The 15,064-nt window shown below is 31.3% G+C and overlaps 1 protein-coding gene across 1 annotated transcript; it reads right to left on the bottom strand.

Annotated features, from left to right (window-relative positions):
* Window positions 1-9,756: 9,756 nt before the first annotated feature.
* Window positions 9,757-10,862, bottom strand: LOC100805825 (uncharacterized). Its single transcript, XM_006595781.4, has one exon. It carries the CDS (start codon window positions 10,569-10,571, stop codon window positions 10,197-10,199), a length of 375 nt encoding a protein of 124 aa, XP_006595844.1. The 5' UTR covers window positions 10,572-10,862; the 3' UTR covers window positions 9,757-10,196.
* Between the last annotated feature and the right edge of the window lie 4,202 nt (window positions 10,863-15,064).

The raw sequence follows: 15,064 nt of genomic DNA, 5'->3' as shown, positions 1-15,064 counted from the left end.
ATCATGATTATTTTTAGTTTGATCATTCAACTTTTTATTTATTTTACTTATCATAAAACTAACTTTTTAAAAACAAGTTTTACTGTTTACTTTTTGATGACTAACCATTAGGCTCGACATAATGATAATGAATTTGAGATAATATACTACATGTTATAGATTCGAATCTTAATGTGATTTCGTAGACTAAATTTTTTTGTTGACTTTAAATGGACCAACTTTATTATCACTTGATAGTGGCATGTGATGTCAGCTACAACTATTACATAATAATGTGCGACAAATGATTAGATGCATGCCATAGTCATGTTTGTTTTAGAAATTTTAACATTTCATAATATCCAAATCCGTTAAAAAATTAGGAAATTAAAACCAAATTAAATTATATATATTTATATATTTTATCCTTCTGAATTTCTATCATTACTAGGTAAAACTATTGATTTCTTATTATTTTATGATTGCACATAATAACCACATCAATTCCAAAACATTGACATTACTTTGCTGATAAAAAAAACATTGACATTACTTTGCCAATTAAAATTTAGCTCTTTCAATGGTTAGGCTTCTCCATCTTCGTTAATCTTTTTATCCAAAACAGAAAGACAAAAAAATAGATAATATATAAACTTAACATAATTCATTTTGTAATAATTTGAGCACTAGGTAAGAGTATCAAGGAGTTCTTATTATAAAAAGGTAACCAGGAAAAAAAATTCCTTAATGATTCTGACTTTTCTGTTGTCCATTTTCAAGTTGTTCTTGTGCTGTCTATTTAAAATAACCTCATATAATAGTTGTATTAATATTTAATTGTAAATCCACTCTATAAAAATCATGAAAACGGTATTATTTGAAGGGACAACACATGGACAACTTGGAAAGAGACAATAAAGAAGCCAAGTTGGTCCTTACTTTATCTCAGATTTGCATGCATTCAGGATTTAGGTGTCAGATAGAAAAGTTATATATACAAATCTGAAAATCAAACAAATAATAATGAATTTATATCAAATTTATCGCAGGATGATTTAATTAATTAATTGATTTAATTTGACGATCAAATTAACACTTACTCTCTTAAGAAGAAGATGCAGGAAGAGGCTAAGAGGAGCACCACGTTGGTTCAGTTTAGGAAGAGCACTACCATAGTAGTTAGTTACAACCATATAGAGGTTGTTAGGTCCACTACCAGTTTGTTATTGGTTTGTTAAATGATCTATTAGGACTGTAATATGAAGGCAGTGTATAAAAAAAAGTTAAGGAATGAATAAAGCATAGAAGAATTTAGATAATTAGCTTGTAAGGAGGTCTTGGTCCTCGAAACCAAGTAGTGTAGCTTTTCTCCCTCACCTCTACTTTTAACAAGTGATTTGACCTGCCGCCCATGACTGCCTCTACTTGCCGAAACCCCTACCTTTAACCATACCCACTCACTACAGCCACCAGGCCACCCTAGACCGTCTTGAAGAGGCTGTATACCACCTCACCTTGAACCTCTCCTCCATGACCACCCAGACTCTAGAGATGACTGCCAAGCTTGACATCATCCTTGATCGACCTTTTGCTCTCATACCCATTCCCTTTCCTCCCAACTCATCCCCAACAGACGCACCACCACCTGTGGAGACCTTAACAGCACCCACTCCATCTCCATCTCCTCCCAAACCACCACCAACAATAGCACCTACGTCAGCTCCGCCTCCCTTGGCTGTTTCCCACCATCCCGAACTCAAAATAGTCGTACCCATGGCTCCACTGACACTTCTCTGCTTTCATTTGACCAACCGCCACATCTAGCTTAGTCATCCGTTGCCTCTATCACTCTGCACCGCCCACCGTTGTTACCGTCACGGCCATTGCCGCAAAATCCCTTACGACAATGACACCATCCTGCTCAGCAACGCTGCCATCAAGCATCAGATTCATCTGTGCTCGGTTTGGATTTTTTTTATTGTCAAAACTCGGCTTTGCTCTGTCTGTTATTGGCGACGACGTCCCCCACCACACCCGCCACCACATCCACCACCACCATCGAAGCCACCACCTCCACTACGACCATGGCAGGCACAGGCTGAACTTCGTCAACATGAGTGTTACGACCTTCAACATTGAAGTCAAACCATTTTGACAAAAGGGTAGTCACTCAGCGCGGAAGATTGTAGATTCCAATTACTGCAACCTTCATCAACTTGACCCAAACAAGCCCACAAACAAAGTAACTTTACTCAAGTTCTATTTTCTGCACCCAACACCTTGAGGACAAGGTGTTTTTGATGGGCTAGAAAATGTTAGGAAGAAGATGCAGCAGCAGGCCAAGAGGAGCACCACGCTGGTTCAGCTTAGGAAGAGCACTACCATAATAGTTAGTTACAACCATATAAAGGTTGTTAGGTCCACAACCAGTTTATTAATGGGTTGTTAAATAATCTGTTAGGACTGTAATATGAAAGATGTATATAAAAGAAAAGTTAAGGAATAAATAAAGCAGAGAAAAATTTAGATAATTAGATTATAAAGAGGTCTTGATCCTCGAAATCAAGTAGTATAGCCTTTCTTCCTCACCTTTGCTCTTAACATACTCATATATTGGTGCATTTAGGAGCATGAATTCTTATAAGAATTAGCATAAAATCTGAATAATCAACGCATATGCACATCTATAATTATTGCACCAACTAGTGGTCTATCCCATTGGTTAAATCGTCTTTTCCTTGATACACATGCAAAGTATAGTTAGGTGGGTTTTTGAATTATCAAAATATGAGAAATAAGTGTCAAATGATTTGCCGTGTTACCGACAAACTAATGCAGGAAAAATTAGGCAGCGAATCATGAAAACGAAGTTTAGGCTTTTAGCAGAAACTGTTACGTTTCACCACTTTCTAATTATAAAGATTTTCCCCCAAATATAGGATTGCAAATGAGTCAGAACATTATCCTTATATTAAAGCATGCATTTGTGATCTCCGAACAAAAGAAATTGATTAACATAAAAAAAAAAAAAAAACTCATCAATCTTAATTCCCACCATTCAAATCTGAAACAGCAGACAGAAATAATTTGGCTCCTTTATGCCAAATCAATACTAGTAATCTGGACACAAGAAATAAGAGAGAGAAAGAGAGAGCAACATGCAAATGAAGAGGGACTTGGAAAACCAGCCACAAATTTTATTTCACTGTTTTTAATTTGACGACCATTGATGTCCTAAAACCGTTTACAAATGTCTTCTAGCTGTAACTATCTCTAAGACTTACTGAACCGACAAAAATATAACGAGAGTGAAAATATAAGTGATCATCATCAATTGCAACTTGCAACACAAATAAATATTATTACTATTATAGAAATTAAAATTAAAGAACAAGTTGATGAGAGGGTGATGAACAAATGCCTGGCTTTCCCATGTACGCCAAATTAATCTTCCTCCACTGGTGAATTCTCCACCAGAAACAATGATCCTCGTCCTCAAAATCATATCTTATACCCATGGTGAGGTTGAAAATGAATCTTCACTGACCCCACATGAGTTGCAATGGCATTTTTCTCACCACTAGTGCCATCCACGAACCTCTTCTTCTTCTTCTTCTTGTTCATGACTATGCTGCAGATTGATGCCTTAAAGAACTAAAACCATAATATATATTTGTAGCTAGCTAGGATATGGAAATGGAAAGAGTAATTAAGAATACTAATTAAAGGGGTATCAATTTGTTTAATAAGAGAGAGAGAGAGAGAGAGAGAAGAGATAGAGAGAAAAGGGAGAGGTAGAAGGAGAAGGTTGTTCCCAAGAAGATGACGAGTATTTCCCGTTGATGTTGTTTTCAAAGAGTGTTTTAATTTCCTTAGGGTGGGCCAGGAAAGAAGGCATTTTTGTTTCACATGTTGGGGTGGTTCTCTTTGTCTTCCCCCCAAACAACACTCAATGGTTTTAGGCTTAACCCTCAATGAATGAATGACCGAATCCACTTTATTTATTTATTCTCACCTTGTCTTCCTCCGTTTCTTTAATTAGGTTTCCTTTCTTTTCCTTCCTTCTGCCTCTCCTCTCCTCTCCCTATGCGTCTCTCCTCTCCTCTCCCTATGCGTGTTACTAGCTGTATAGCTTCAGCTGCTAGGGAACAATGTACATCCAAAAAGGTGTATTAATATAGACTAACCAGCAGAGTGTACATTTCTAGTGATGACTCATGAGATATTATATCATCTGATCACAAGAAAATATAATTAAAAAAAAAAATTTGAATAATAATTGTACTTTTTTTTAAAAAAATATTTGAATAATAATTATAATTTCAAAAATCTTATATAATTTCCCTTAAAAAATCGTATATTATTTTTTAAAAAACACATAAATATAAAATAATTTTATATAAGAAAATAATGTTATCTGATTTGATATCTAAACTATACCAAAAGCTTAATATATTTTTTTTTATCGTATCATACTCTTGGCCTGCATTTATTTTTATCTTATTATATCTTATATCATAACCATCAAACGAGCTTTTATACTAATAACGCATAAACTTTAAAGTAATTAATACACACACATTTACTAACATATATAGTATCTTATTTTGTAAAATAAACATTTAAACAGAATATACCTTAAATATTTTTGAAAATAATTAAAAGAAGTAGATTATACTAACTACTCTAGAGACTTTGCGAAATTACACATTTTTTAACATTTAACTTATTTTGTCTTATTGGAGAATAGATGTGATGTTTTTAAAACAATTAAAGTTAATGTAATATATGTAACAGGACATCAGTATATATTTGTTAATAATTAAAGAGGTTGGTGTAGGACAATAGGAGTACATAAAACACGGAGAGTTTATTTAATTATACAAAATTTTAAGAATAGTTTGTGTAATTTATTTTAATTAAAATTATAACTTACTAAATAATTTATTTTAAAAAAAAAAATAAGAGACTGTGTTAACAAATGAATATTGCTATATACATTTGATAGTATGTATGGCACTTGTCTCTATATCCGTTTTATTAATTTGCACTTGTCTCTCATTTATGGCTATACTTATATAGCAATTCAGTGTAAAATATGGAATTTGGAGTGGTAGATGTTTAGTCAACTCGAGTATAATCTTGTTGAATGGAAGTACTCGATAGGGGACTAGCAGATTCGATCTTATCGCGTGTTGTTTGAAGCTTGCAAATGTCAATAATTGAGCAAAATAATGTGTGACTGATAGTTCACTGCATTTGATACCATTACATTCGAGTGATGCCATTGTTATCAATTTTGATGTGATTGTGCTATCATTTTAAATGCATGAAAACAGCAATATATAGGATTAGTGGTACAACAGTTCTATATAAACATGGTGTGAATCGATCTGTGAGATTTCTTTTAACTTCTTTTTAAACAAAAATTGCTGTGTGATGATAGATACAATATGTAAAGTTCAACACATAAATAATGTGTTTTGATTGATAAAATATTCTCCAACAATAGTTTATTTGCCAATACTTGTGATGACTTTAAAAGTGAGACTGTATAGTAACTAGTAAGGAGTTCCGTACGTGCTAAGCACGAGTTGTGCCAATTTCAATGTTTAAATATACATTAATTAATATATGTTAAAAAAGAACGCACATGTTATTTTTACCTAATTATGTGATGAAAGATATAAGTTAATCCACTAACAAATTAACATATGTTGATAAAAAAATGATAATGTGACTATTAATTAACTTTTAGTTTTCACCATCTATATATTATTATTCGATTCAAATTTATATTTATGATTTCTCATATAACAAGAAAAGGTCTCACTTGATAAACTCTCTTCTCCCCCCATATATTTATCTATTGTGGAGAAATCAAATCATATTAGTATAATTTTAATAATTATTATATCATTTTTATAGCTTGATATAAAATGTAATATTTATTTATTCAACCGTTGAATTATATCTACATATTATCAAGATCATATATGCCAAATTTTATTAAAATTGAACAAAAATAAGAAGGTAATCAAATGATTCATATTTTAGTATATTTTGAAATATTTATATTATGTCTATTTTAATTTATGTAAATGGGGTAATAAATTATTTTAGAATAATATGAAATTTTGTATATGTGAAAGAGATTTTCAATCCAACAGTGAGTTTTTTTTTTTTAAATATCATCCAATTGAAAATTATAAAATGATGTTATAATTAATTGTAAAAGTTAGACTAATGTAATTTGATCTCTCGCGACACATATATACATAGATATATAAAGTCTTAATGATAACATTTGTTTATGGTGAGAAATAAGATCACTAATTAATAATAACCTTTGGATCAATATTAAAAATAATAGATCAATCATGTCAAAATTGAATTGTAGTAATCTCTTGTGAGATCACTAATTAATGTTACCCCCACTACTCATACTCATAATGTCATTGTCAACTTGTATTTATTGTCAAAATTCCCACCAACTCCATCACCATTATGTAGAGGTGAACTATGGCAACATTGATAGTCTCAAAAGAGATGTTTATAATTTAGTTTTAAGTAAAAGATTTATTATTTTAAATCTTGATCTAAGAGTTATTATATATAAAATGTATTAAATGGGAGATATTGCTATTGTAGAAAATAAAAACTATAAATTTAGACTATAAGATTTTGGAGATATTTTGAAATATACAAAGTTCATGATTATACTCTTTGATTTGTTGGCAGGGATGGATCCTAAAAGGTCCTGAAGGTATATATATATAATTCTTCAGTAGGTGTTAACAATCTGAATCTATATTTGACGTAATCTATTAATGGTATTGGATCCTATTTTGCAAAATTTTAACTGTAGCATAGCCATTTATACCATCATCAGATCCTAGCGACTCTGTAAAATCTTAACCATATCGTCATTTGCACCATATGAAAAAGATCATTAGGGAGGGGGGAGGGGAAGGATTCCTGCTTACTCCCCTTGGATCCGTCTCTGGTTATAGGAGTCTAGTGATACCTCTGTAGTTAACGGGGGAGTCTTCTTATAAAGGAATTATTAAACTTTTATGTAAGTAGTAATTTTGTTATAGTTATAATTAAAGGTAAAATCTCGTACTTGTGAAGAAAAAGTTGTATGATGATTTAAGTTGCTGGCTTTGATGGTCAGTTATATATGATGATTTATGATGATTTTGATGATCAACCTCACAGTCGATATGATGGCCAGTTATATTATTCAATTTAATAATATGTATGCATGCTAACTAACTTCAATAAGTAAAAAATGATAAAACATTATTAAAAAATATTTATGTAAATTAATAGTTAAATAACTTTAAAACAATACATGACAACATGTGCGCACAGATACCTTGCAACTTAGCCTTTATAAATTGGCACAAGACTAGTACTAAGGCAAAGATCTCAGGGAGTTCTTCCTTTGCATTCATAATCCCTTATCCTAATTAACAATGCATACCTATGTGATGCACCCAATATACGTGGGACTTCCACTTTTCCAAATAAATCACCATAAACATGTTATTAGTTGCCAATTTTAAACATTAGAAAAAAATTATTATAGAAAATAACTTCTAGTAACTAACTAAATTAATTTTATGTCTAATACCCCCGTAAGGTGGAATGTGTTGAAAACACTTTTAGTTTGGAGAATACAATACATCAACATTAAAGAAGAAAGAAAAAAGAAAAAAAGAAAAAAAATTTGAAAACATGAAATATAACGAAATATGTCAGAAATACATCGGTCAAAATAAAAACTTCGAGAAATCTTCGACCAACTTCGACAGCTTCCAAGAGTCCAAAGCAAGCATCAAAGCTTGTTGGCAAAAACTTTGGTGATGAAGGACAAAAAATTGTAACCGACACGTTCGAAGAGATACCACAATGCGGTGGCATAAACAAGCACCACAACCGCTCCATGCCAATTCATCCACAACATCACATCAGCAACTAAGTCTTTGTCGAGAACACGATGAATGGATGAGAAACTAAGGCAATGTCAAGATTGTCAGAAGAATGAAGAATGAAGGGGTTAGAATCATTAATGGCAGCCATGACCATGAGAGAAAAAAAAAAGAACCAACCCGACATTCGAAAGGTCCCCTTAAAAAATGATTCATAAGGGGGTGATCTACCCAGTTATATAAGAACTTAATCATCAATGACATTCATGGCCATGAGAGAAAAAAAAGAACCAACCAGGTATCCGGAAGGTCCCCTTAAAAAATGATGCATAAGGGGGGTGATCTACTCAGTTATATAAGAACTTAATCATCAATGACATCCATGGTCATCAGAGAAAAAAAAAAGAATCAACCAGACATCCGAAAGGTCCCTTTAAAAAAAGAATTGAATCATTCTCATGAACCACTCGATGTGGGACTCGCAACACTCCCCGAATTGTGATTATATTATTTTATTAAAAGAGATAGCATAATATATTCCCAACAAACTCAAAATAAAAATGTTAAGTAAAAAAAATTGTTAAATAATCATTATAGGATTCGAGTTGTTGAACTAAAAGATAAATCAATATCTCGAATGTTCTTAAAAGAAACTGAAAAAGTATTATATAAAATGTTGACACTTGACATCCAGAGAAGACTTTAATAATAATAATAAAAAAATATATTTTACAAAATAAAATAAAAATAAGATGATATTTTAATAATTAAAATAAAATAATTTTTCAAACAGAACAAAATTTACAAACTAAACCGTAAAACCAATCATTTTTCGGACTTTACATGACAAACCACAGTCACCCAGAGTGTTTTTTTTTTCGATGTTCGAAACCATCCAAAGTCCAAACAATCTATAATGTTGCAAATTGGGTCCATTGCGGACCAGTCGACGTCCACGGCTCAAATTTGGTCCATTGCTCATTCTAAAATCCCTATTTTCACGGAAAACGTTTCTAGGTTCAGCAATGTCTCATGGACCATATTTTGGCTAAACAGTGAACACCCATTTTTCCTGATTGGGCTAAACTTTATTTTTTAAACATGAAATTAAGGCAAAATACATAAAGTCTCACGTCGAGTAATAAAAATAAAAAAAGTTAAACATTATATATAAGGATAAAACTTGAATCTTATATTTTTGGATTAAAATATGATATTAAATTTTCTTATATGAAATACTCCCCTCAATTCTTTAACACTCACACTGCCACACTAACCATCCTCCCACTTAGAGTAAATCAATTAAGATTAAAATTTTTGAAAATATTTTACCTAAATTTTTTAGGAAAATGTTTTTATTAATATATTTATGCAATATTTTTTATTAACATAGTAACAATGATAATTTTTAATATAATTTATTCACGCTCTCAAAATTTTTACAAACGTTTAAGGAAAAATAAAATAAAATAAAGCGTGAGACATGAAAGAGAGAAAATCACAATAAGAAAAGTGAGTCGGTTCTTCCTTTTTCTCCTGCTTATCCATCACTTTCTAGATTTCTGTCTTAATTTCTTGGCGATAATCATACTCTTGTTCAAGAGTACGTCATGTGATCTCTCCTTCGTGACCATTAGTCAACAAAGAAAAGATGTGTTCGTGGAAAAAGGAAGGAAGACTTCAATTAATTACAAAATTCAAGCTAGAATTAATACATATGTTGTAGCTGGGGTAATAACTAGATAAAGATCTAAACATGGAGTTACAATACGCAGCAACAATTTGTAATATTAATAAGTCATAAAAAAATAAGCATAGCTCATTTTGCTCTACACAACTATTACATGAAGTTGATTCATTTCATTTCTTTCCAAAGCTGAAAATTTGCTCTTCAGTAACCCAACATATATTATGCTGAGCCGAGGGAAAATCAATCCAGAATACAAGTGCAAAGCTAAGCAATATGACCATTCCATATATTTGTGTAAAAGTAAAGTAACCTACTAGTTATAACTCACTAGATCCCACTCCAAAAGAAAATTAATCTTTTAACCATGCTTAACTACTCTCTAATATGTCAAAAATTATTACATGTTCGAGATCATTTGCGTGTTGATGATGACTTTGATCAATCTTTGCGTGACATGTATGTGTCACACGGAAATTGCTTCTTACTCAAAATGGTCTTGAATCATGTAATAATTTTTTGTATATAATCTTTCACCAATTAAGAAAGGTTCACACTCAATAGTTTGCAACTCCTTCATGAGCATCATCACCTCATCTAGTAGCCAAAGGAAACCAACGTTGGTGGAAGGAAGATTGGTATGCCATCATGAACAACACGAAGAGAAGCAAGAGTGCTACACCCCACGGAGACCCTCCAGCTCTGTGCAGCGACTCCCTCTCCTCCGGCAAGGGTATTGGGAACGACGCTCCGCTCGAGAGGCAGTGAACGAGGAGCAACAAGAGCAGAGGCACGAGGGCGAGGAAGATCTTCACCTGCACGAGCAAGTCCTCGAACAAAGACTCGTAGTTTATGTACCACGAGAACGCTAGCACGAAGAAAAGGATGAACACGAAGAAGACGAGGTGGAGTGGGAAAGAGAAGTACTCCCACAAGTAGTAGTAGTAGGGATCGTGGTACCTGGCCATGTTAAGGGAAAATAAAATATAGTGATGATGTTAGTGAGAAATGGTTGAGAATGAATGAATGAGATTTTGTTTGGTAGAAGGAAGGTGTTTCAGATATTGTGTGGAGTCTTCTGGGGGCTTTGATTTGAATAGATTGTAGGGTCAAAAAGGTTTATATAATAATGAGTTGGACTAAGTGGGCGCAGGAAATTAAATCACTATGGACGACATTCATGATTATTTCTTTGGCACTAACATTAAAAGAGATCGAGTTCTCTTTTATCTTGCAATTTTTATTGCAAAAAATTGTATGATATCTATTTCTTTGAATGTATATAGTCCGTTAGAAAGAGAATAATAAGAAGAGAAAATGGGTATGGTACGAAGAACTAACATAAGAAACAGAAAAAAGAGATGTCATAAATTTTATAATAAGAATTATTTTTTGGTCTTTCAAGTATTATTTTCTCTCTCTAGATAGTCTTTAAAGTGTTGAGAGTATACAAGTTTTTAAAGTATTGAATATTCATTAATTTAAGTCTTACATTAATGTATATTACTTACATTTAGCGACTAATTTGAAGGATTTTTGTTAGAACTTGAGAGATTATTTAGTAAGATTTCTGCTTCTTGCGGAAGGATTAATTATATTATTTGCTTAACTTAAGGATTATTTAGACGAGAATAATATATACTTTAAGGATGAAATAGATAATTTATTCCAAAATTTCATGTCAAATTCAAGTTATCTTATAAAAAAATTTATTTTGTTTATAAATATTGGAGAAAATTTAAAAAGTTATAAAATATAAAATGATAACAAGAAAATGGGAATGAAAAAAAAAATTGAATCCTAATTTTTTATGTTGAGGTGATTAATTTTTAATTTTGTCTTATAAATATAAATATAAAGTCACAATCTCTTGCCTTTAAAAGAAATCACAATCTCACTAGTTAAGTTTCTAGGTCTAGTTATTACTTGAAAACAGGAGTCTAGTCGTTTCGTTGGCGTCCGACATTGAATAAAACCAAAAAAGTAAAAAGAAAAAGGGGAAGGAAATTAAATAAAGATTAAATATGTTTTTAGATTGTGTAAATATAAATATTTTTTTTATATTTTATTTATTTTTGATTCATATAAATCTTATAATTCTTAAAATAATTTTTATCATTTAATGATAACATCATATACATTTAAATATATTATGTTCGAAATTATTTTCAAGTGACGTGTGTGTAGGTGACATCATAAATAGAATATACTAAGTTTTTTTTTATAAATGGTAAAATTTATAAGAACTAAAATTAAAAAATGAAAGTCAAATTTCACTTTATTTAACAAAAGTAAAACATACATATATTAGTATATTATAACAAAGTGAAATTCCTGTCCATTTTGGCATGGCTTCTACTGCTTCAAGAGAAAGTAGAGATTCTACTTTTTTTATTCTGGTGAGTAGTGAGGCATCGAGATTATCCCAGTGACGGTGAGAGTGAGAGTAATTCATGGTTGAGATTCAAAATGGTGTTATCCAATAGGTGAGTGCCAGATACTATGGACACTGGACCAGAAAATGTGAACATGAGAAAATCAAGGAAGTTAAATTATTTTTAGAAGCCATGCACTGTAGTTTGTGATAAATTGGAGACAAAGTGGGGTCATAGCATTGGGAAAACTGCATCTTCCTTATTCGAGGGTGGCCCATTATTCTATTTTCAAGCTTTATTCGTAGGGTTTGGCGAGCCATGTCCGTCCAGCGTATCTTATCAGATAAAATTAGGTGGATTTGCATATTCCTATGAAAAAATAAATGATATTGGTACACCTCGCTAAGTATAGTATATACTACACTCAATGATATATAGAAGAGAAAATAAAATAGATAAATATTATATGAGAATATATAAATATCATTATTGATCGATTCCTGTCATCCATCATATATCCATGCATGTTCCATGATGCATTGTTCCTCCGTTCCTTTACTGCAGGTTACTTTCTTTAGTTCTTGAAATATTCTCTTACCAATAATAATTCAGAGCATAGAATCCAAGCATCATAAGAAAAGGCTATATGATGAATAAATCCAGTTGCACGTATGGAGCACACCTGGTCGGAGCTCGGCTCTCGTTTCATTCATTTAATTGGTATTCAACATGAACAATAGGGTAATAACAAGCTTAAAATATTATATAAAAAACAAGTTTAAAATATATGAAATAATTATTTATAATAGAAATAAGGCTTAATAATGTTTTTAATTTTTTAAATTAGAAATTCTATTTTTTTGTACTTTAAATAAAAATTTATATTTTTCAGTCACTCTAATTTGAAACATGTTCATTTTAGTCCATTTAATTTTAAAAAAAAAATACTCTTTTTAGTCCATCTTTAAAATTGGAAAGACTAAAAAATGTAATTTTTTTTAAAAAAAGACTAAAATATATTTTTGAATATGAGAAACTAAAAAAATAATTTTTATTTGAGAGATTAAAAAATAGATGTTTTTATTTTAGGAACTAAAAACATAATTAAGTTTAAAAATCAAGTTATGAAATGATAAGTTTTAATAATTTAATCAGTCACAAGGGCAATGCACATACACAAACTTTAGGTTGAAAAATATAATTTTATAACAGTGTGTTTAATAACACAATAAATTAATTTATTATATCCAAATAAATCAATGATATAGGAATTGGTCGCAACCCTCTTACAAAATGACAAGATATCCCTTCCTCAAAACACCCCTTCTTATTTATAGAAAAAAGAAGCCAACAATCTCACACGAGTAACTCACTCACTAATATAACTAACAGATGGTAACTACTAACCTATTGTAGCTAACTATTAATGGGGAGTACGTAACACTTATGTTCTCGACTTTTTTACCAAACACAACAATTTATTCGAAAGGTGTAGTATAAGAATAAATTTTATGGCTTCTGACGCTTGTTTGATCTGTAGTGGAAGGAGTTATCCTGAGTGACGTTTCTAAGTGATAGTCATTTTTTACTTTCTCATGTGTTATAGAAAATGTTTTTTCTACCTCCATTATACTTATAGCGATGCAAAAAGTATTTATTGTATCCAAAATTGTTCCTATTAGTATCTCTCAAATCATTCTCATTCTTATAAGATCTTTATTTGATACCCTTTTTGTGTTCTTTACTTCTGTTGTTCTGTGTGATTCAACTCTTATTTAAGCAAATATGGTTGCAGATCACGATTTTTCCAACAAAATTTAATTTGATGATTGATTTAGCTTCTTGATATATGAACTAATTAACATTGTATGCATATACTTTGTGCTATATGTTTTGGAAAAATGACATTTTATTTACTTCACAATTAATTCTTATTGCAGAATAAGATGTGACCGTAGGCCAATAGAGAATTGGATAATACTATAAAAGTCATTCTTTACTGGCCTATTGGTGTTGATTTCTTTGACTCAAATATATCAGAGTTACTTTTGCTGTCATTATGTATAATTGTCTTTACTTTGTTTGGTCATGTAGAGTGCCCTTCCACAGAGAACTGAGAGAAGTGGTCAAGTAAACCTAACATTGCGGGAGTGGTATTGACTTAAACAATTCAGGGAGGTATGCTGGATAAATTGATTTTTTGTAGTTGTAAATTTTGATGTCAATCTGTCTTAAAATTGTGAATTTTATTTTCCAGTGTTGTTGTTGAAGAGAAAAAAAAAATCTATTTCTTACGGTTCCAGATGGATGTGGGCGAGAGAATTCACCCTTAAGGTGATTCATTTTTTATATTTTTAAGCGAATGATAATTAAATTCAAGTAATACTACTATTTCTAAAATGCCTTATTAATTGTGGGCCATATAAGTTCTGATTGTTTTCTCAAATATCAGGCTGAGACATCAGAAGATCTGTTTGAATGGAAGGCAACTCTTGAACAAGCCCTCGCACAAGCACCAGGTGCTACCCTTTTTATGGGACGCAATGGGATTTTCCGGAATGACGCAAGTGATCATTCTAATTCTGTTAAGATATCGAAGGGTCTTTCCATCAATGTATGTGTCCACATTTTCGCCAAAATTTGTGTTGTGCTTACAAGGAGGGACAAGCGTCCAATTATATAAGTCTGTGATTGTTCAAATACCAATTCTGCTAGTACTTGAAGATATTGATGGAGGCATGTCTTTCGGTCTTTCCTTAAAAAAGCTCTTTGATTTCTACTTTCTAGAGAAGTATGGTAAGTTATGATCTTCTACTGCATATATGTAGTGCATCTGCATTTCCTTTCACTTCTTAATTGTCCGTGATCAAATTTTCAGAGTTATATATAAAGGATTTAAATTCAATATCACTAATTAAGCTATAATAATCTTGAGTCAGTTGGTTCATGTACTTAGTAATAAATTATTCTTGAATTAGTTGATTCATGCACTTAGTGGTAATTAAATTATTGATAAGTTTAATATTAATAATTAAATTAACTTAATTTCTTAATTATTAATTAAAAGAGTATAGAAGAGCAGAGGG

This window comes from Glycine max, chromosome 14, assembly GCF_000004515.6.
Source record: "Glycine max cultivar Williams 82 chromosome 14, Glycine_max_v4.0, whole genome shotgun sequence".
Taxonomy (NCBI): Eukaryota; Viridiplantae; Streptophyta; class Magnoliopsida; order Fabales; family Fabaceae; genus Glycine; species Glycine max.
Note: the sequence above shows the minus strand (reverse complement) of the source record. Positions and strands in the feature narration are given on the sequence as shown.

Coding starts and splice junctions, on each gene's coding strand:
- LOC100805825 (XM_006595781.4), bottom strand. CDS start 10,571: ATGGCCAGGTACCACGATCCCTACTACTACTACTTGTGGGAGTACTTC.